This window comes from Rhinoraja longicauda, chromosome 5, assembly GCF_053455715.1.
Source record: "Rhinoraja longicauda isolate Sanriku21f chromosome 5, sRhiLon1.1, whole genome shotgun sequence".
NCBI classification, from domain to species: Eukaryota; Metazoa; Chordata; class Chondrichthyes; order Rajiformes; family Arhynchobatidae; genus Rhinoraja; species Rhinoraja longicauda.
Window position 1 is genome coordinate 65,153,803 of NC_135957.1, and position 23,561 is coordinate 65,177,363.

The window sequence follows — 23,561 nt, forward strand, 5'->3', positions numbered from 1 at the left end:
GTAGATGGTAAGTAGAAGGTACTTCTCAGGAAGTCTTCTGTTGCTATCAATTCTTGAAATTGAATTTATTTCTGTTTTCTCTCCAGATCAATTTTTGGCCATAGACACATTTTTCTTCACTGTCCTCCAACCTTATAATGACAACTCTCACCCATCACCAACATCACCTTTGCCCCACTCTCTTATCCCAAACCTCACATCCTTTCATTGTTATATCCGATCACTTTTGCAACATGCCCACTCTGTACTATGTGCTTAATGATAGATTCTTCCTTCATTTTACTCACTGGAGCTCCTTCCCTAAATCTCACCATTTTTCTTCATTTGAAAATTTTCTCATCTTGCAATTTTTCAACCAAAATTTTGGTTGATTTTTCTTTCTTCGTGATTTTGCTTGATGCACATTCCTCAATCTAATTTATTTCCTCCACTCTGCAAGATACCTTGCGATAAAAACTTGTCTTCATATTGTTTGCTCCCTATAACAGCCCATCTGTTGCCACAATTCTTTTATGTTATGGACCAGGCAAGAATATGAAGTGATTACATAAGAAAGTGCATCCACAAAATATCCATATTTATCATTCCCTAACAATGATAAAAGATCTTCAGTGACATCAATTGGCCATAATTTTTGCAACATATGGTGCTTACCTAACTAAATGAGCATATTTTCTACCAAATGGGGGAAATAGGAATTATCTGAGTCATGGACAAAGTGATTCAATTAAATAATGAAAATACTGAAAAAGGTAAAGGTGGACATTACTTCACTTTTTATATATGGTGCTATTAAAAAAAAAATGGTCTCAACATACATTTTTCAAAGATGCATGGCGCACTTGTTCTGAGATGTTGAGATTTGAAAACTATGCAATGAACCTGAGTTGCCTCTTCAATAAATATGCTTTTCTGTTCAACAGGCATGGTACTCAGTGTGCCAGTGAAATTGCAATGGAGGCAAACAATTCCTTTTGTGGTGTGGGCATCGCTTTCAATGCAAAGGTTGGGGGTAAGTTTTTAAGCCCAGCATGCAGCAAGGTTAAAGGAATAGTGAACCGACCCTTGGGCTATCTCACTCTATCTGATTTTAAAACTTAAGTTAATGAAATATAGCACGCAAGATATGCAATGCATCATTTTTATATATAACAGCTGCAGGTATCTATGGCTGAATGCTCACCACTACTTCCTGGATATTAATAAATAATTTACAAAATGATGAAAATCTGGGGATGATTGAAAGGCAATATTCTGACGTGATACCATAGTATGGAATTTACATACAGTTGCTTGTATTGTCCTGCTTTTGCAATTTTGTTGTGGTCAACTATCCATCATTCACTTCAGTCTCACTGCCAGCTTGAATAGACTGACAATTCCAGCTCTTCCCCTGTCTTTCGACTTGATTGAAAATGATCTTGCATGTTTCCGTTCCTAATTATCAAGTCACAGTGAGAGATCACTGCAGTACCTCCTCTTCCCACTCCTGCACCACTTCCTGTCAGTTCTCCCACATATCGATCATTAGCATTCACTCATTTCCATTCCCTCTGCTATTCCATTTGAAAGTAATGTGTCAGAATCTGCATTTCTGCTCTGTCGCATCTCCAGCATGCTGGCCCACTCGTTGTCACTGATTTGTCATGTTATTTCTCCCACATTCAATACTTGATGAGGAAAAACCACAGGGGTAAAGATTCTTCCTCAACCTCCTGCACTAAACACACAATTCACAAGTTGTTGTTTTTAATTCCCACATTCCACTCTCTTGTCTTCAGTGGGATGGAATTTCACAGATAGAATGCAAGTGAGCTGCTTGGCTTTATGTTCAATGTAAGATAGACACAAAAAGCTGAAATAACTCAGCGGGACAGGCAGCATCTCTGGAGAGAAGGGATGGGTGACGTTTCGGGTCGAGACCCTTCTTCAGACCATGTCTCTGATCCGGGGCTAAATTCTGCACCATATTTAGGCATACACACCAAGTGACCATTGGCCTCTGTTCCCACCTGATGTGATTCTGCTAATATGGACCTTCTGCTAATATGGACCTTCTAAGTTTCTAAGTATTTTATTTTAAATCATTAGCATCTGCAGCATTTGATTTTGTTTACCTCGCCCATCTCTAGCAATGTCTCAGTTGTAGAATCCTTCTACCATGACTCTCACCTCTGAAATTCCTGCCCTAAATTGCTCATTCACCTCTCTCCTCCGTTCAGATATTTATTTGGCTGAATTTCCCATCATTTGCCCTGCTATCTGTTTTCTGTTAGTGAATGCTAATATTGGTCATATGTTTCTTTGATGGTGCTTCCATAAAACCCAATATTCACTTTATTAAAGTGCTATATAGATGTCGAGCAATGGCCACTGACACCATCTTGTACTCTCATATTGCTGTAGATTGCGTTTTAGTAGCTTGATGCGTCTAAACCTTCTTTGCAAATAACCAAATACTATTTTCAACCTGAAGAAAGACGAGTAGAATTTTTCGTCCTATGTTTAAATTTTAGCAGAAGTGCCTGGTAATTGGATGTCCTAAACATGCATCAAACTTTCTCCTTGAACCAAGGCTATTGTGCAACAAGTGTTTTCTAAATCAGGAAAGGAAGCAGCATCTGCTCTCTGTGCTGTCTGCACTCATAACATTAGAATAAAATGAGAAGTCTTTTTTAAGATAGCAATTGTTATAGTACCAATTTTTTAAATGGGTGTTTCTATAGCAACTCTAGTATCTTTGAGTTTTGCATTATGACATTTAATGAAAAGCATAAGAGGCATTTATGCATCTGCAAAAGAAGGAGTTGTTAAGATGAATTGTATCTGGATGGAGGTTTTGGTCTCTAATCCCCCGCACAGGTGAATCACCTCACCAACGGAAGGATACCAGCTAAAGATGAATGCTTTGTTTAAGGAAGAGAATGAAAAATCACACACAGGACAGGCAGGGTTTCTTTCATGCATCTCTTTAGTAGCAGAGGTGAAGGAGACTTTTGGGAGAGGAAGGATAAATGAACTCATTGAGATGCTGAAAATGTAATTGGCTCACAAAGAAACATTTTTGTGCATATGGCATCCTTACTGCAGGGCTCATGACACTGTTTATACAATAGTGCTAAGAAATTATGTGCTTTCATTGCCTACTAGGTGTATAATATTTATCATTTATGATTTGAAATTCAGCTAAGCAGCACCACATTTTACTTGATTCACATCGCATAGGATTTCTTGTGTAGAGAAGAACTGCAGATGCTGGTTTAAGTCGAAGGTAGACACAAAATCCTGGAGTATCTCAGAGGGGCAGGCAGCACCTCTGGAAAGAAGGAATGGGTGATGTTTCGGGTCGAGACCCTTTTTCAGACTGATGTCAGGGGAGTGGGCGGGGCAGAGATAGAATGTAGTCGGAGACAGTAAGACTGGTGGGAGAACTGGGAATGGGGAGGCGATGAAGAGAGAGGGAAAGCAAGGGCTATTTGAAGTCAGAGAAGTCAATGTTCATACCGCTGGGGAGTAAGCTACCCAAGCGAAATATGAGGTGCTGTTCCTCCAATTTGTGCTGGGCCTCACTCTGACAATGGAGGAGGCTGAGGCCAGAAAGTTCAGATTGGGAATGGGAGGGGGAGTTAAAGTGCTGAGCAACCGGGAGATCAGGTAGGTTAAGGCGGACTGAACGGATGTGTTCAGCAAAACGATCGCCGAGCCTGCGCTTGGTCTCGCCAATGTACAGAAGTTGACTACTGTATCCGCTGTTCCAGATGTCAACTTCAGTACATCTGTTACACCCGCCCACTCCCCTGACATCAGTCTGAAGAAGGGTTTCGACCTGAAACATCACCCATTCTTTCTCTCCAGAGATGCTGCCTTTCCCGTTGAGTTACTCCAGCATTTTGTGTCTGCATTAGATTTATTTTTGTACTTATTGTTAAAATGGTTTATTTATTTCTAGACTTAAACTTGCATTCTCAGAGTAAAAATATGTTTGCTGTACCCAATGGCAAAAATTGGAAAATTAATATGTTTGGTCTGAACTGTGATTTGTGTATCAGGCTTCATATACTGTACATTAAATTGAAAACAGCGAATCGTTATGAGTGTTTGCCACAGTACAGGACACACGTTGGTATAAATACCAATGTACTAAATGCTCAAGGGCAAAAAGTAACTAATCACAACATATGGAATTGGCCATTTTCCCAATCACTCACAACCATTCCTTCTTCCCGGCACATGATCTGTATGAGCGGTCAACATATTAGCATAAATTATGCATTCATTTTCATATAAATCATGAGCCCAACCACTTGGAGTTGCCTACATGTTAATTGCTTGGTCACTGAGTACACTTATCAAACAGTAATGGCACAATCCATCTGAGTAACTCAGAAATTTAAAACCCACTGCTGCTATGTTAGCCAGTACCTTGGAGCTCTTAATTCAGCTTTACATTAATGTAGATCTGATCATGCTCGTAATGGGGCTATGAGCAATCATCATTACGAAACAGAAGGATGACTGAAACTTAGGAATATTCACCGAGAACATCAAGAGCTTATACATCATCAAAGATGATCAGAAACTGAGAGTCAGAGGGACACAAAATGCTGGAGTAACTCAAAGGGTCAGGCAGCATATATGGAGAAAAAGAAGAGGCGGCGGTTCATGTTGAGACCTATCTATTCCTTTTCCCCAGAGATGCTGCCAGTCCCGCTGAGTTACTCCAGCATTTTGTATCCATCTTCGGTCTAAACCAGCATCTGCAGTTCCTTCCTACAAAAGAGTCAGAGGGAATTGTGTCAACTCCTGAAAAGGATGATTGCGCAAGCAGACTGTCAAAGCCATTTGGCAAAGTGCCTCACCACTAGAACTTAAATGAGAAATAAATGTCCACTGTTTGCTGGAAATTGTCAATTGGTACATGACTCATTTTGATCCTGACCAAAACTTGCTGGTCTCCCAGTGCAAGGAGATGTCGACAAGCAAATGCTGCTGACTGGTGCATGATACAAGGTGCGGGATTTTAATGCCAAAAGATATACTGGAACTTGGTGCAACCATTGCAAGGTCACTAGAGATAAAGATCAGTGTTTACGGCTCTGTCACCACTGGACATTGAAGGGCTGAGCATTGTGTAACAACTTCCCAAATGATTAATTGATGCAATATTTGGGGATGTAAAACATATTATTTGATGAAGGGTCTCGACCCGAAACCAGACTATTCCTTTTCCCCAGAGATGCTGCCTGAGTTACTCCAGCATTTTGTGTCTCTCTTTGGGGATGAAACATTGGCAAATGAACATACAGAATTGGACGGTACTGTGAAGGAAGATTCTGCGAGGTTCTGAATGCATTATCGTACATTTTATGAATAAACTATATATTTTTTAAATATACTCTGGGATTTTCAGTACATCTCACAGTGCAATGGCAACAAACAGATTTACTTTTCCAGGAGGTTGGCCGACAGGTTTAATTTCAAATAGGGTCCACAGGTTTTTGTGACTTTAAATCTATTGTGTTGTTCATTGTAAGGTGTGAAGTTAAAGAGTATCTTTTTACGTGGCAGGTATCCACTTGCTCAATGGTGCTATTTCTGATGCTATGGAAGCCACTGCTTTCACTTACAACAATAATTACATTGACATCTACAATTGCTGCTGGGGACCATCGGATAATGGCAAGATATTTGCTGGACCAAAAAGACTAGGCCAAAAGGCACTGCAGTTTGGAGCGAGAAAGGTAATTTGATTATTTTGTACCGACAGAAAAATCAAATTTAGTCACTCATAATTCTGTGTGTTTTCCACCTTCTGAAAACATTTGCATTAATTTCAAAAACCACCAGTCTGAAAATAAAATGTCAGATATAGTCAATATTGGGCATCTGAAATACAGAACAGTAAATGGTGGACATGCTCAGGCAGCATTGTGTTCCAATTTTGATTAAAGATGATCAAACATTATTGCTGAACACCTCCTCTCAGTCCGCCTTAAACTACCCGATCTCCCGGTTGCTCAGCACTCAACTCCCCCTCCCATTCCCAATCTGACCTTTCTGTGCTGGGCCTCCTCCGTTGTCAGAGTGAGGCTCAGTGCAAATTGGAGGAACAACACCTCATATTTCGCTTGGGTAGCTTACACCCCAACGATATGAACATTGACTTCTCTAACTTCAAATAACCCTTGCTTTCCCTCTCTCTCCATCCCCTCCCCCTTCCCAGTTCTCCCACCAGTCTTACTGTCTCCGACTACATTCTATCTCTGTCCTGGCCACTCCCCTGACATCAGTCCGAAGAAGGGTCTCGACTCGAAATGTCACCCATTCCTTCTCTCCAGAGATGCTGCCAGTCCCACTGAGTTACTCCAGCTTTTTGTGTCTACCTTCGATTTAAACCAGCATCTGCAGTTCTTTCCTACACATCAAACATTAATAACTAGTTTCATCCCGATCAAGACTTACTGAGTATTTCCCAAATTTTGTGTAAATTTTAGCCTGAAATTATGGCCTGGATTTTTTAGGCAGTATATGTGTTGAAATATTCAGCTGTTAGAATTGCCATCCTCAGTTAAAAAAGGTTCTAACAGTGATTATGGCATAGAATCCCATTAAAAAATTAATTTCTGTCCCATGGAATGGAGCATAACATTTTTGAGATGATTTCAAAAAGATTATTTTGTAAATGTTTCAAATAATATACAGTACTGGCATCCGTCCATCTGCGAGAGATGATGGTGCGGCTTGGCGTTGTCCTCCTTGGAGAGGGGGCTTGAAGGGCCGAATGGCCTACTCCTGCACCTATTTTCTATGTTTCAATGTTTCTATTCTAGGGGCGTAAAGGCAAGGGCAACATTTATGTCTGGGCAGCTGGCAATGGTGGTTTCAACAATGATCACTGTGGAGCTGATGGGTTCGTCAACAGCATCTACACGATTCCCATTGGCGCGATTACTCACCAAGGCTTTGCAGCTAATTATGGAGAACCTTGCCCTGCTCTCATGGCTGTTACATTGACTGGTGCTACCAATCATTTTCTGAATGATCTCCCTCTGGTATGTTGAAATTTAATTCATTCGCTTTGATTATGATATCCATTGTAATCATACCTGATGAAGAATTTTGCTAAGTACAGTTTCACCCACAAATGGGATACATCTTGGTGCAACACTGATGGTATAAAACCTGAATAAAGTTTCTGCCTGTGCTCTGTTATAAATACTGCACCTCCTAGTCATTGTCCGATCATTGCAGATGGTGTTAATGAGAGGAAAACATTGGAATGAAATTTTAGTTTAGTACTTTAATGAACAATTTGGTGCTTTCGTGAAGAGTGAACTTTGTAGATGGTTGAAAAAAACAATGGGAAAATTGGAAAGAGCACTGAACAATATGTTTAGAAGATTGAAACTGGTCAATTCAACCATAAAGATCTATTTTAAAATTATAGCCATTTATTTTTTTTTAAATTTTGTTTTCCCTTGCTCACCCACATTAAGTTAGTACATCCTTGAGAATTTCAAGCTTTGTGGCCTCCTTGACCTTAGAAGATTCTTACTAAACAAATGTTGGCATAAGTCAAACTAAGGGCATTAAGAGGCCCTATATCATTTTTTTAATAGAAAAGTAATCAATGATTCTCAAGATTTGCTTCCTCCATAATATCACATTGAGAGAGGTGTTTTATTTTGGGCCTCACTAAGCTGCTTGTTTTTAGACTGAATGTTCTGACCAAACCATGCAAATATTTGATAGCTTCCCTATTTTACTAGTGTTTAGGATTTGCTACACTTGGAGTATTGCATGCAGTTTTGGTAATCATATTATGACATGGATATGGAAGCATTGCAATGGGTGTCGAGAGAATTCACAAGGATAACACCTGAAATATGAGAGAACGTGGATCTTCTCTTATGAGAAAAGAAAGCTGTAAAATAACCAACATTTATAAAGGATTTTGATAGAATGGATGCAAATACATTTTATCCACTTCTGGGCAAGAGCCTAAAAAGTGGGTAAATGATGTGTGATTACTTTGGAGATACAGCGTGGAAACAGCCCCTTCAGCCCACTGAGTCAGGACCCACCAGCGGTCGGTAAGCTTGAAATATCTTCCACGCTAGGGACAATTTACAGAAGCCAATTAACCTACAAACCGGTAAATCTTTGGATTGCGTTGAGGAAACAAGGGCACTTGCAGAAAACCCACGCAATCACAGGGAGTTAGGATTGTACCCGAGCGGGTCTCTGGTGCTGTAAGACAGCAACTCTACTACTGTGCCACTATGCCACCCTTGTAGTGTTGATGGTCATTAAGAAATCCAAAAGGGGATTCAGAATAAAGTTCTTCACTTCAAGGAAAGTGAAAATGTGGAGCACAAAACTAATGGAGAAAGCAAAAAGTAAAATAAGTATTTAAGAGAAGACTGGTGAAGGGGATAAAGAGCTTTGCTGAACAATTTAAATGGGGAAAGGCAAAAGGATGTTGCAATGGAGCATAAGGGCCAGCATGTTTAAACCCGGATGTATGACCATTCTTCATATCAAAGGTAATTTTATCCTGGTACTTCCAAACTATTCCAATGGGTTTTATTTTAAAGCACGGGTTAAAATATTGACATTTGTGTTTACCTGGAGCATACAACTACCTGCCTCAGTGGCCAGCAGTGAATTTATTGCCACATTTTTCAATGGGGATCTCTATCACCCGTTTCTTTTCCTCCAGTGAAAATGTAATGACAGCACAAGAGCAGAATTCATTTGCAGTGGAATTCTCAACCCCACTAGTCTGAAAAATTACCAATTTTATTTATTCAAAGCTGTTTATCCTGAAAGCATGTTGTTTAAATTGCCTACATTCAAACTTCATTCTTTGTCATTTTTGAGATTAATGACTTCAAATGATCCCATGATTGCAAATGCAACCTCACATGGTATCTTAACTACTTTTCCGAAGATTGTTAGAATTACAATAAGTCTCGGTTTCCTCATTTCAGTCATGATCCTGAGACTCATAAACTGCCACTTTGTATAATTTTCTGTTGTCTACTGCTTAAAGGAAGTGTTGAAACTCAATGGTCCAATGGTTCACGATACCAATGTACAGTGAGATTTATTTTTTTTGCATTCGGAGAGCGGGCAGGGAAGTGGACATGAGCTATTGTTAGTATAGTAAGACCTGAGTAATCTCCTGAACAAGTTTCGATCGCCTAGCTTGGGGTCGGAGAGTAATTTCCCGGATTTTTTCCCCAAATTGGCCTGGGTTTTTATCCGGTTTTTCGCCTCTCCCAGGAGATCACACGGTTCTTTTGGGTGGGAAGAAGGGCGATAGTGGGAAGGGGGTTGGGGTAGGATCAGCCATGATAGTATTGAATGGCGGAGCAGGCTCGAGGGGCCGGTTGGCCTACCCCTGCTCCTATTTTCTTGTGTTCTTGTGGATCAGTAAGATTATTGCCATGCATTAGTGCAATCCAGGGTTAAGCACATAATGCACAGAAACAGCCAACTAAGTCTATATGCAATAGTCCTTGATTTCCTTGATATCTATTCTACATTTTCCATTCCCCTTGTCCTATTTTCACACCTTACATTCCTTATCTATGTATCTCCCTCTCTCCTGACACCAGTCCGAAGAAGGGTCTTGACCCAAAACGTCACCCATTCCTTCACTCAAGAGATGTTGCCTATCCCGCTGAGTTACTCCAGTATTTTGTGTCTATCTATATGCAATAGTCGCCAGGTTTTGTCTCCATTTCAGACTCCCAATTGCAGATGGTCATAAAGGCCTGTGGCAGCCGTTGCCACCATCCTGCTTTCCCGTGAACCATCATCCTTCTCCTTGCCTGGCCATCTTCAACCTTCGTACCCCAGAGGGAGTCTCCACTCCCATACTAAAGGAAAGGAGACTACATCTACTTTTCCTTCAGCCCACTGCAGCAAGTTGAATGGGCATTGACATTTTTGCCTGCTCTCCAAGTTTTCCCTATGTGCAGATGTTCAGAGACATAACTCAAGAATTTACAAAGACCTCTGTGGCAACTCCTTGCCAATAATATCTCTGTGGAGCTTTTGTATGAAGGACCTCCTTCTTGTTGGCTCGGCTGTTTGCCCTCTGTCCATATCACTCCAATTCCTTGAGGATGTTCCCTCACAATCCCCCAACCCCCACTCCCATCACTGGAGTATCTATTCATTTAGTAGTAACACATTCCAGTCACTAGAAGATTGTTGAGTGTATTGTGGCATTTACCTTTGAGGCAATTTCCAACCAGCTCTCGCTGTATAGTACTGCTCTCTGACAATAAAGGTTCAGGTCAAAACTCCGGAAAACTTACAAAGTCATATGCACAAAGGTGCATTGAAGGTCCTTGTTCACGTTGAAATTCACAGGTTAACAGTATGCAAACAGTAATGATAAATGCGATAATAAATACACCAGCAGGTGTGAGATAGAACGGTGCAAGATTGTCTGGAGTGGTGAAAAAGAAAGTTAATGTACAGTAATAGAACATCTGAATGAGGTAGAGTTAAGAGTAAATGTATGGAGCAGCACCTCCGGGAAAGGTGTGTGAGAGAGGTGATTGTTTCAGGAGTCTGGGAGCAGTGGGGAAGAAGCTGAATGTTTGGGAATTCAAGCTCCTGTATCTTCTCCAAATGTAGAAGAGAGGAAAGTGAATGGCCAGGGTGGAAGGCATCCTTGATGATGCTCCCAGCTGTCCTGTTGAAACACACTGTGAAAGATGGAGGAAATGACAAGCCTGTGATGGATTGGATTAGACTACTCTTCAAGTATTGGAAGCTTCCTCTGGCGAAAGGCATATATCAATGGTGAAAATTGCATTCAATGCGCCATTGCATCCTTTGAATGATTGATGAAAAGGCTGTTTGAAAATCAAGATCACTGACCGGTTACAAAACTTATTGTACACTAGGACAGCAGTGCTCTTTGTTCCCCAGCATGTTTCTGAGACCCAGAATGCCTATAATGAGCACTAATGTTACCGATCCTTGGATTAATGTTTCCAACCCTTGGATATTTTTCAGTACGCAAGGTTTGGTCATGTTCTCTGTCAGTTAGGCATGATATAGATGGAGGCAGAGTCGTGCATTAAGGAAATAGTCGTGCATTAATGTGACACCCGATGCAATTTTCTACTTCACATTTGAACCGAAAACCAGTTCAGCCTTTGTCAAGTCAAGTCAAGTCAAGTCAATTTATTTGTATAGCACATTTAAAAACAACCCACGTTGACCAAAGTGCTGCACATCTGACTAGGAAAAAAAGAAACATACAGTGGCAGGCAGCCAAACACAACGGCGCGGCCATCTTGAACAAAATGTTAATTCAATCACCCACAGTCCAACAATAAAAGCACTAAACAGGCACCCAAATTACCCAACCCCAAAAACCCCCCAAAACACAGTCCAACAATAGAAGCATTAAATAGGCATTCAAATCACACACCCCAAAACCCCCAAAAACACAGTCCAACAATAAAAGCATCAAACAGGCACTCAAACCACCCAACCCCAAAAACACACAAAAAAGAAACATCCATCAAAGAAACATCCATCACAGTGAGTCTCCTCCAGTCCTCTCTCTCCTCACTGTGATGGAAGGCCACAATGTCTTTCCCTTCTCCTGCTGTCCTCGCCCGCAGTCAGGTTGTTGTGGTTGCAGGCCGCACTGGACGGTCCACAGTGGGCCAAGCCCAAGGCGCGTCGCGTCGCAGCCGCTCCCGCAGCCTCCGAAGACGGCCGGCTCCGCCGATGATAAGTCCGATCCGGGGCGGGCGAACACGCTGCTGCCGCTGTTGTTGCACGTCGGGGCGGTCGTGGCTCCCGACATTGAAGCCCCCGCCCAGCAGAGAAATATCCCGCGGCCTATCTTAGGCCGCGCCGGACGGTGAAATGTCCGCGACCCAAGCCCCGCGATCCGGGGTGGGCGAACATGCTGCCGCTGCCGGAGCTCCCGATGTCGGAATCCACGCGGCCCGAACCTAAGGCAAGTCGCAGCCGCTCCCGCAGCCTCCGAAGACGGCCGGCTCCGGTGATGGTAAGTCCGATCCACGGACTTGGATGGTAAGTCCGATGGAGGCTGACAGCTCCAGGAGTTGGGCCGATGGTAGGCCGCAGCAGGAACGGAGACACGGCCCAGAAAACAAAGGTCGGGTCTCCGTTCGGAAGGGACACATATTTACAGTGTTAGTTTCCCCCTCCCCCCCACATACACACATAGTACACAAACACAAAACACCACATCACAACTACAATTAAGACAAAAAAAAACAACAAAAACACAAAGACAAATGGACCGCAGGTGAGCGGCAGCTGCTAGGGCAGTGCCGCCATTTTGTGTTCTCTCCCAAGCCAACACCTCCAGAATTGCATCCCTAACTATACTCAGTTGCATTAGGGGTCTACTTCTGTTTTCTGTCCTTCACCCTTAATTATTTTGTGCATTTTCTGATAATCATTGGCATGAACATTCAGGTATTTAGAAGGAATGGGTGACGTTTCGGGTCAAGACCCTTCTTCAGACTCTTGACCCGAAATGTTGCCCATTCCTTCTATCCAGAGATGCTGCCTGTCCTCGCTGAGTTACTCCAGCATTTTGTGTCGATCTTGGCTGTAAACCAGCATCTGCAGTTTCTTCCTACACAGGTATTCAAAAGCCTGACTGTTCTAACAGACATCAACAACAAACATTTATTGTATTTTCTGTCCAGCCTTCATTTTGAGCTACTCTGTTTATATAATTTGTGCTGATAGTTTCATCAGAGAAATTCTTGATCCCAGGATTTAATCAGCTCAACTGTCTCATCTGCCTTAAATTAACTTTGGTCATTAAACCAGCATTCATCGTTTGAAAAAGGAAATAATCACTCAATTCTCTCATAATGTCACTCGCAATGTAATTTTCTTGGTGATGTGTTGATTCACATATTTTTAAATAAATATCTCTGAAATAAATAATATGTCGAGAAATGTCACTCCACGTGCTCTTCCTCTTTGCATCATCACCAAGAAAGAAGGCAAGAAAGAAACTTGCTGTACAGATTGTAAATTTAATTCAGAACTAGAAATCTCAAGCATGAATCCTTTTTTTCCATTTCACGTTTTAGTGCATTCTCACTAAAACACACCATCTTAGAATTAGCCATCTTTCACTTTTGTTCTTCTTTCTTACCAAAAGCTTCTAAGGGTAGTCCGTGTATCCCTTCAATCTGTGCTTCTTCTTGGAACCAGTAACTTATTCAATACCAAAGTACGCAAACTGCTGGGTCAGGCAGCATCTCTGGAGAATATGGATAAGTGACGTTTTGAGTAGCAAACCGAAACGCCATCTACCAAAGTTGCCCAGAGGTGCTGCCTGCCTGACCCATTGAGCTACTCCAGCACTTTGTGTCCTTTTATGTAAACCAGCATCTGCAGTTCCATATTTCTGTAACTTATTAACTTCCATTATTTTAACAATTCTTCCTTGAGTTATTGTACTTTTTTCCAAATTCCCCTCTATGCTTGCATTTTCACAATGGCTGAAGTCCAGTTACATTTTTAAAAAAAGAAATAAAAAATTGTCTTTGCAGTGCTTCGTTTTTCTTTCATGATTTGTTGATGGTGACATGTGAATGTTTAGATAGAGCTCTTAAGGATAGCGGAGTCAGGGGGTATGGGGAGAAGGCAGGAACGGGGTACTGATTGAGAATGATCAGCCATGATCACATTGAATGGTGGTGCTGGCTCGAAGGGCCGAATGGCCTCCTCCTGCACCTATTGTCTATTGTCTATTGTTTATATTTTGGGAGCAATCTCATGTCTAGAAATGTTATTTCCAGCACCCAGAAGTCCTTGGTTTTCTGTATCCCCCCCCCCCCCCGCCCCTCTCTCTCAACTTGAATAGTGGTAACATTTGGAGTTTTCATAGATTATAACCAATTCATCCACTTTCTATCTGAGCACTTCTTTTACGACCACAGGATGAAGATCATCAGGTCAAGGGATCTTGACGGCATATATCCCCATTAGCTTTCCAGTACTTTTTCTCCACTGATTGAGATGGTGTTCCCTCTCAAGAGCACTTTCATTATAATTTTTGTTGTTGGGATCTTCTTTGTGTCTTTTATCTTGAACACAACTGCACAGTAATTATTTAATATAATTAGCATTTCTCTATTTTTCATTATTAATTTCCCCAGTCCCATCTAATAAAGAACCAATACTTACCATAGATGCTCTCTTTTTTATATACCTGTTGAAGCTCTTACAGACTGGTTTTTTTATTAGCTATCTTTGAAACCTTTTCGTTTATAGTTTAATTTCAATAATTTGGAAAGGTAACAATGATTTAGACCAGGAAGACAGTGATGATGAAGCAATGATGAAGAACAGCACAAACAAAGTGAAATGGACCGCACTTATCTGAGTCACTGTTGTGGAGTCATCTGCGGAAGAGAAGCAGACTTATTTTCTCTCCCTTCTAGTTGCGATCTGAAATGTTAACTCTTCCTCTTTCCACAGCTGCTAAATGTTTCTAGCATTTTCTGTAATTATTCTGTTTAGTGTCGTTTTTATCTGCAATTCTTTGATTTTCAGTTATGCATGCCTTCCGTAATACGTTGACCACTACTTCTAACTGTGCAGTTTAGAGTCTGTACTTACTTTTGGGGGAGGCCATACCTGCTTTATCGACCAACAGTGTCCAACTGCTCCTCCCTCTAATGACCTGTCAAGCATTCAAGTGAAGTTCCCATTCCCAAATGTTTCCATCCTCAACACTAAATGCGAAGGAAAGAATTGCAGATGCTGTTTTAAATCCTAATTTGAGGAAAGACGTCCTTGCTATTGAGGCAGTGCAGCGGAGGTTCACGAGGTTAATCCCCGGAATGGCAAGACTGTCATATGAGGAAAGATTGGAAAGATTGGGCTTGTATTCACTGGCGTTTAGAAGGATGAGAGGGGATCTTATAGAGACGTATACAATTATAAAAGGACTGGACAAGCTAGATGCAGGAAAAATGTTCCCAATGTTGGGGGAGTCCAGAACCAGGGACCACAGTCTGAGAATAAAGGGGAGGCCATTTAAAACTGAGGTGAGAAAAAACTTTTTCACCCAGAGAGTTATGAATTTGTGGAATTCTCTGCCACAGAAGGCAGTGGAGGCCATTTCACTGGATGAATTTAAAAGAGTTCAGTGAGTTCTTAACAGCCTTTTTAGATTCTCACTTCAAAGCCATCAGAGGAGAGAGAACTCAATTTTTCCAAATCCAATAAGAATGAAGAGGGAAAGTTTTATTCTAAAACTGCTTTACAACTCCATCCTCTCAGAAAGATTTCTCTCATTGGTCCACCCTAAGCTGCCAGCCGACACCCGCCAAGGTACACTTCAGATAATATTATTAATCTTGATCTTAGCAACAAAAAAAGGCGCTGAGTGTCTCAGACTGCAGACCATCAAGAGGCTCCAGGGATGTCCAACGTATTGCTGTCTGGGTCTATTCCCGCTCCTTGCCTCATTGCAGATTACTCACAGTCAAGAGGGCAGATGATGATAAAACGGTTCCCTTTGCTTCGGCACAAAGCTGCTTGATGCCTTTCATCCCTGGAGCCAATTTCTCTTTTTTTCTTTCTCTCACATCACATCAAAGATTTGCTGGAGGAAAGAAAGCAGAGGAAATTGAGAATTAGATCAGGGAGGTTCACAAAGAACAAGGAAGCTGGAGCGGCCAAAGGTGGAAAGCACTCCACTGCTTCTCCAGAAGAGACAGTGGAAATGATTGTCCTTGCTGAGGATCAAGACGAGTAAGATCTCAAAAGATAGAGCAAAAATGAAGGTCTTTTGATGAGTCACATTTCACATGGGCAAGGGTTACAATGGAGTTTGTTGTGCTCAGACACAGCAACATAAGGACAGCCTTTTCCTTAATGTAGATATTAATTAGTTCAGTTTTGGTTGCCCTGCTTTAGGAAAGATATTGTTCAGCTGGAAAGAGTGCAGAGAGGATTTACAAGGATGTTGCCAGGAGTTGAGGGCCTGCGCTATAGCAAGAGATTGGGCAGGCTAGGACTTTATTCACAGGTGGCTGAGCAGTGATATTTTGTGATCTTATACGATGAGGTGTATACGGCCATGAGGGGAATAGATAGAGCAGATGCACAGTCTTTTACCCAGAGTAGGGGAATCAAGAACCAGAGGACATAGATTTAAGGTGAGTGGGGAAAGATAGAATAGGAATTTCAGTGGAAACATTTTCACACAGTGGGTGGTGGGTATATGGAACGAGCTGCCAGAGGGGGTAGTTGAGGCAGACACAATAACAATATTTAAAAGTCATTTGGACAGCTATATGGACAGGAATGGTTTTGAGGAATATGGGCCAAACGCAGGCAGGTGGATCTAGAAAAGATAGGGCAGCATGGCTGGTGTGGGCAAGTTGAGTTGAAGGGCCTGTTTCCATGCTGTATGGCCTATGACTCCATGGAGGATAATGGAGATAGCTTCAAAGTAGTGTCCAACCACTTCTTTTTACGCAATCCTCTGGAATGTTGTACAGAATCAGCATTTCTTCCTCTGGAAATGAATCGGTGTTCATTTAATGCAGATTCCTCAAATGAACTGGTGATAATTTTTATCAGACTCCTAAGAGTTTGGGAGAACTGGTTGGGTTGAACTATCATATCATATGTACTGTAAGTTGCTTCCACAAGGACTAAAATTATAATAAAGTTTGCTAAGATATAATGGACTCATCAACCAATGCAAATAACCTTATGAGACTTTGCCAACAGCTTGTTTGTTTACCCTTAACTGAGATACTTCTGGTGCTTGACTGGAGGTGATCCTCCCTCTATTGCAACAGGGATTTCCTGTTCTCTCACTTCCTCAGTTCCATTCCAACCGAAGTAAATATAAAATATGCAGACAAAACTGAGATATGGGTTAGGTTGTGAGGTCTCGTGAGTGCATGAGTATATTTGCAGCTTCAACTAATCTTGGCAAATACATGGTTGTAAATTAGATGGAAAAATGTATTGACAATTATAAATTACATTGTAAACAAGGCATCACTGAATCATGTTTCATCACTACATGTATCATTATTGGCAGCGGTTAGTGAGAGATTGCAACGGGGTGTTCGAAGGTAACTATCATCACCTTCGTAGATCAGTTTATCAGTTTAGTTTATTGTCACATGTACCAAGGTTCAATGAAAAGCTTTTGTTGCCTGCTAACCAGTCAGTGGAAAGACAGTACATCATTACAATTGAGCCATTCACAGTGTATTGATACATGATAAGGGAATAACCTTTAGTGCAAGGTGAAGCCAATAAAGTCCAATCAAAGATAGTCCGAGTTGTTCAGGATTGTTCACTAGTTGTGGTGGGATTATTCAGTTCCTGGGGAGCCCCGCGCTCGGCAGGTGTGTCCCGGGGAGCTGAGTGCGCGATGGGAGTGTCCCGGGGAGTCGCGTGTGTGGCAGGAGTGTCCCAGGGATCCGTGTGCATGGCGGGAGTGCCCGGGGAGCCACGCGGGCCTGATCCACCCGCCGAACAACGACCAGAACGATGACTGAAGACTGGAACGCGCTCCTTCCTGTAGGCTCGACCTGCCCCACAGGCCTCCCAGGGGACTGTGGTGAAGCCGGGCAGCAAGGCCTGTCTGGGCCGAAGGAGCCTCAGCTGTGGCGGTGATGGGAGTCTCGGCGGTGGCAGCGGGAAACTCGGCGGTGGCAATGGGTGTCTCGGCGGCAGCAGGTGCTTCGGTTTAGCGGGAGCCTCGGTGACAATATGGGCCTTGATGACAACAGGAGCCTCAGTTATGGTGGGGCCTCACGGTCGATGAACGTAAGGGGGGTAGAGGAAGACAATGGGGACCTGGCTTGAGGGACGGTGGGAGAACAAAGGAGGACCCGGTGTGGGGGGGGACACACACACTGTAGTTTAGAATCCTCTGCCCAGGGGATAAGTCTGCATTCGTTTGTTTGTTTGTTATGACCATGACCTTTGTTCAGGCTCCCCTGATCAGCTCCGAAGCAGAATGAAAATCACCAATTTAACAATTGAAGGTAAATTTCTGATTTTCATTGTCACTTTTTTTGCCACAGGAGTCGACTCAGGCAGTGCACAGTTCCATGGTAGTACATGATCCAATTTTTAGTCAAGTCAAGTTTATTTGTCACATACACATACACGATGTGCAATGAAATGAAAGTGGCAATGCCTGCGGATTGTGCACAAAAAGAATTAGTTACAGCATATAAATAAAGTTAATATAGAGAAGACAAAATTTAGTCCCTGGAGTTATAAAAGTTAACAGTCCTGATGGCCTGTGGGAAGAAACTCCGTCTCATCCTCTCCGTTTTCACAGCGTGACAGCGGAGGCGTTTGCCTTTCCGTAGCATCTGGAACAGACCATTGCTGGGGTGGCAGGGGTCCCTCATAATCTTGCCTGCTCTGGATCTGCACCTCCTGATGTATAGGTCCTGCAGGGGGGCGAGTGTAGTTCCCATGGTGCGTTCTTCCGAACGCACTACTCTCTGCAGGGCCTTCCTGTCCTGGGCAGAGCTGTTCCCAAACCAGACTGTAATGTTGCCGGACAGGCTGCTCTCTACAGCCCCAGAGTAGAAGCAATGAAGGATCCTCAGAGACACTCTGAATTTCCTCAGTTGTCTAAGGTGGTAAAGGCGCTGCTTAGCCTTACCCACCAGTGCGGCAATGTGCGTTGCCCATGTCAGATCCTCTGTGATGTGGACTCCCAAGTATTTAAAACTGCTCACCCTATCCACAGTAACCCATTTATCTCCAGTGGCGTGTACGTCCTTGGATGTTGAGCCCTTCTAAAGTCCACAATCAGCTCCTTAGTTTTAGTGACATTCAAGAGGAGACTGTTGTCCTGACACCAGAGTGCCAGATCAGCCACCTCCTCCCGGCAGGCCTTCTCATCGTTGTTGGAGATCCGGCCCACCACCACAGTGTCATCAGCAAACTTGATGATGGAGTTTGAGCTGAACCTGGCCACACAGTCATGTGTGTATAGGGAGTACAGTAGGGGGCTAAGGACGCAACCCTGGGGGGATCCTATGTTCAGGGTGAGGGAGCTAGATGTGTGTTCCCCCATCCTGACCACTTGGGGCCTGGTAGTGAGAAAGTCCAGGACCCAGGCACACAGAGGGGTGCTAAGCCCCAGTTCCAGCAGCTTCTTAGCCAGTCTGCTGGGGACTATTGTGTTGAAAGCTGAACTAAAGTCAATGAACAGCATCCTCACATAGCCCCCCTGGCTGTCCAGATGAGAGAGAGCGGTGTGCAGAACCTGGGAGACCGCATCATCCGTGGACCTGTTCGGACGGTATGCAAACTGTAGTGGGTCCATGTTGCGAGGAAGGAGGGCACAGATATGCTTCTTGATTAGTCTCTCGAAGCATTTCATGACAAACGAGGTGAAGGCAGTAATATTTCACAATGACGCCACAACCATGGATCAACATGGTATGGGATAGGCAAAGAAAACAGAAGCAGGTGTCCTTGCTGTTGATTGTTTGATATTTTATTGAGATTATATTGTGACTCATTTGGATGAAATATTAAATGATGGCTTCATCCGGAATCTGGTCAATGTAAAAAAAAAAAATGAGATGGCATAATTTTGAAGAAAAATGTCACTCTAGAGTTGGAATCAATATTTCCTCCTCAACCAATATCTCCAGATTTTTTGGCCATTGCGGTATTGCTATTTGAGGAAGTTTGTTTTGTGCAATTTGGCTGGGGCACGTCCGATTGTACAATGGTGTCTAGACTTCAGAAGTACATTGCCGACTGGGATGTGCTGAGGTCATGGGGGCACTACAAATATGCGTGTCTTTCTTTTTTTATTATTTTCCTTCTTTACACATCAGCCAGTTTTTTTAAAATATTGATTTACAATGTTGAATTAGACTTCAGAATTCAACATACCTGTATCCCCATTGGTTGTGTGAATGTACTCAATTCTGTCCATGTCTAATGATAATCCAACGTGCCTTGACCTCATTCACAGCCTCTGCCTCAGTAAGTCAATGCAAAGACATGAGAACAGCTTTTCTATTCCCTGTTCTACCCATACTGGAGCCTTTCCTGGGAACAATTGCAAAATTCAGACGTATATTTTAATTCAGTGTTTAGCATTAATGCAAACTGGATTGAGATTGAAAAGCTTACATTGATGATTCCTCACAGTCAACAAAGCACAAGAAATTTACCTGATCTGACTAGATTTGAACCAGCACACCTTGCGCAGGATAAAATGTTGACCCTGGTTGCTTGCATTAATGTATAATATTGTAACAGTGGTCTACTGTACTCTGCTGCTCAGATTCTTTTCTATTAATTTCAGGAGAGGTTTGATCCAACAACTCTGCCAGGACTGTCCCTCTGCTGGGGCCAGGGAGAGAGTAGCAGTCAGGGAGAGAGTAGCAGTCAAGGGAGTAGCAGTCTGCCTGTCTTTTCTCCATCTAGAATAAGCACACCTGATTCTTTCAACTGAGATAACAGTGCATTTCATGAACTGAATTATTATGAAACAGCTTTCCGCTTTGCAATTTTTAATTGGGATCCTGCAATTGTCATTGGATCCCAATCTGAATACATTTGTTCACCACCAAGTGTTACTGAGTCAAAAACAACGGAAACGAAGCCCTTCCGCCATGCCGCCCATCTTGCATCCTTAAGCAGGCCGTCTGATTCTCCTGCCCCCTCCCCAAACCTACACAAGGGGAAATTTATAGTGTGTAAGAAGGAACTGCAGATGCTGGTTTAAACTGAAGATAAACACAAAAAGTTGGAGTAACTCAGCAAGACAGGCAGCATTTCTGGAGAGAAGAAATGGTTGACGTTTTGGGTCGAGACCATTCAAGGGTCTCGACCCAAAACATCACCCATTCCTTCACTCCAGGGAAATTTATAGTCATCAGTTAAACTATAAACCAGCATATTATTGGCATGTGGGAATAAAATGGAACGCACAGGGAAAAATCTATGTGTTTACAGGAACAGTTTAGTTTAGAGATACAGCGCGGAAACAGGCCCTTCGGCCCATCGAGTCGCACCGACCAGCGATCCCCACACAGTAACACTATCCTACACATACGAGGGACAATTTACACATACATCAAGCCAAAGAACCTACATACCTGTATGTCTTTGGAGTATGGGAGGAAATCGAAGATCTCAGAGAAAACCCATGTGGTCACAGGGAGAACATACAAACTCTGTACAGACAGCACCTGTGTTCGGGATCGAACCTGGGCCTCCGGCGCTGCAAGCTCTGTAAGGCAGCAACTCTACCGCTGAACCACCATGGCGACAATGTGTGACAGTCACACAGTAAGGGCTGAAAGTAAGGTCGTAACCAGGTCTCTGGAATTGTGAGGCAGTAACACTAATTGCTGTGCCTCTCCAACTATTCCTGAAAGACATAAACCTACTCTGGCCAGTCAGTTGTCGCACGTTGCAATTTTTTTCTGATTGAAAACAAATGCAAGTAGATCAATGCTCGTGATATTGTGGCCAAATGAAGACAATATTCTAAATGTTTTGTAACTGTGACGTGGAAACTTTGACATGGATTTGAATACCATTGCTGGATTGAAAATATGAGTGGAACTGGAATAAGTTTGGTATTACTTGAAAGGGAGAAAGAAAAGGTGGGGTGGGGGTCAAGTCAAGCTTATTTGTCACATACACATACACGATGTGGAGTGAAATGAAAGTGGCAATGCCTGCGGATTGTGCACAAAAAAGAATTACAGTTACAGCATATAAATGCTGGGGTCCCTCATAATCTTGCTTGCTCTGGATCTGCACCTCCTGATGTATAGGTCCTGCAGGGGGATGAGTGTAGTTCCCATGGTGCGTTCTGCCGAACGCACTACTCTCTGCAGGGCCATTCTGTCCTGGGCAGAGCTGTTCCCAAACCAGACTGTAATGTTGCCGGACAGGATGCTCTCTACAGCCCCAGAGTAGAAGCAATGAAGGATCCTCAGAGGCACTCTGAATTTCCTCAGCTGTCTAAGGTGGTAAAGGCGCTGCTTTGCCTTACCCACCTGTGCGGCAATGTGTGTTGCCCATGTCAGATCCTCTGTGATGTGGACTCCCAAGTGGAGGAAAGTGAAGGAGTGCTTTAAATTAAATTGTTCTTTGAAAGAATCTTTGAAAGATCGATTGGCCTCCTTCTGTGCTCTACTATCCTGTGATTTGATTTTGAATTTTATTTCTCCTATTTTACATGCACGATGACAGATTTACCCTTATTATTGATAACTGATTTACCCCCTTTGTTTTGGCTCTTTCACAAAAAAAACATCTGTAAAATGCTCAAAGTAAATAAATAATGGCTAAAATATGGTGAAATTAGATGTTTAGATTTTAAGTATATTTAAAAATAGCTGCATTATTAAGCTAAGGCAAAGCTGTCTGTGCAAATGATGGCTGTTTGGGTTGTCTTAAGACACGTTTAAGGACCATTTATACGTCAGCAGCAAAATTCTGATTCAGATTATTTTATTGTAATATACACCAGAGTGCAATGAAATATCTTGTTCACATTAAGGTCATAAGTAGTATACATGGTAGTGATAGATACAATAACAAAACAGCAAAATGCTACAAAGATAATAGTGGAAACTGAAGAAGTGAAAGAAAAAGTGCAATAATGGGAAGAGGTAGACTTGAGGGTAAACGTATGTGGCAGCACCTCCGAGAAAAGGATGTGAAAGACATGATTGGTTTAGGAGGCTGATGGCAGCGAGGAAGAAGCTGTTCTTAAGAATATACGTTCGAGCTGTTAAGCTCCTGCATTTTCTCACAGAAAGGCAGCGGAAGAAAAAGGAATGGCCAGGGTGACAGGCATCCTTGACGATACTTCCAGCCTTCCTGATGCAATGCACCGTGAGGATTGACTGGATGGAAAGAAATAATACGTCTGTGATGGACTGGGCTGTGTGTGTTCACCACACACTGTGGGTTTTGGCGGACAAGAGCGGTTGTCATTCCAGGCTGAGAGGCATCCCATCACAATAATTTCTATAACATATCTGTAGATTTATATGTATTTATGCATTTACACATTCTGTAGAATAGATGTTTTACCAGTGACTCTGAATTCTGGACAATCTGTGACAGCCTTAGTTCATTGTTAACACTCCTGCCTTTTAGTCAGCTGAACATGTATTTAAGACGTGTTCCAGAGAATGAACTGGATAGTCTAAGAAGACATTTCAGTGATGGACTGAGAGAGTACTATACTTCTAAGGTGCATTTTCCAGATGTGATGTTGAACTGCAAAACTATTCATCCCTCCGAACCAGCTGTAAAAAACTATTTTTTCTCATTCCTCAACACTCAACCCTTAATCAACATCACCAAAAAAAAATAATGTTACCCAGTCATAGGATGGACAAATTAGTTGCCTTCCTCCCCAAATTGTAACAATTGCTGCACTTCAAAAGCATGCGTAGGAAAGAACTGCAGATGCTGGTTTGAATCCAAGATAGACACAAAATGCTGGAGTAACTCAGCGGGACAGGCAGCAT

General features: G+C 42.5%; 1 protein-coding gene across 2 annotated transcripts in view; it reads left to right on the top strand.

Annotated features, from left to right (window-relative positions):
• The window catches only part of LOC144594034 (PC3-like endoprotease variant B), a 1,240,467-nt gene that overhangs the window by 717,773 nt on the left and 499,133 nt on the right, over positions 1 to 23,561 (top strand). For both annotated transcript variants that reach the window (XM_078400201.1, XM_078400200.1), the window contains 3 exons: positions 924 to 1,012; positions 5,569 to 5,741; positions 6,831 to 7,052. In XM_078400201.1, the coding sequence (XP_078256327.1) occupies positions 924 to 1,012; positions 5,569 to 5,741; positions 6,831 to 7,052 (484 nt within the window). The remainder of the gene's footprint in view (positions 1 to 923; positions 1,013 to 5,568; positions 5,742 to 6,830; positions 7,053 to 23,561) is intronic.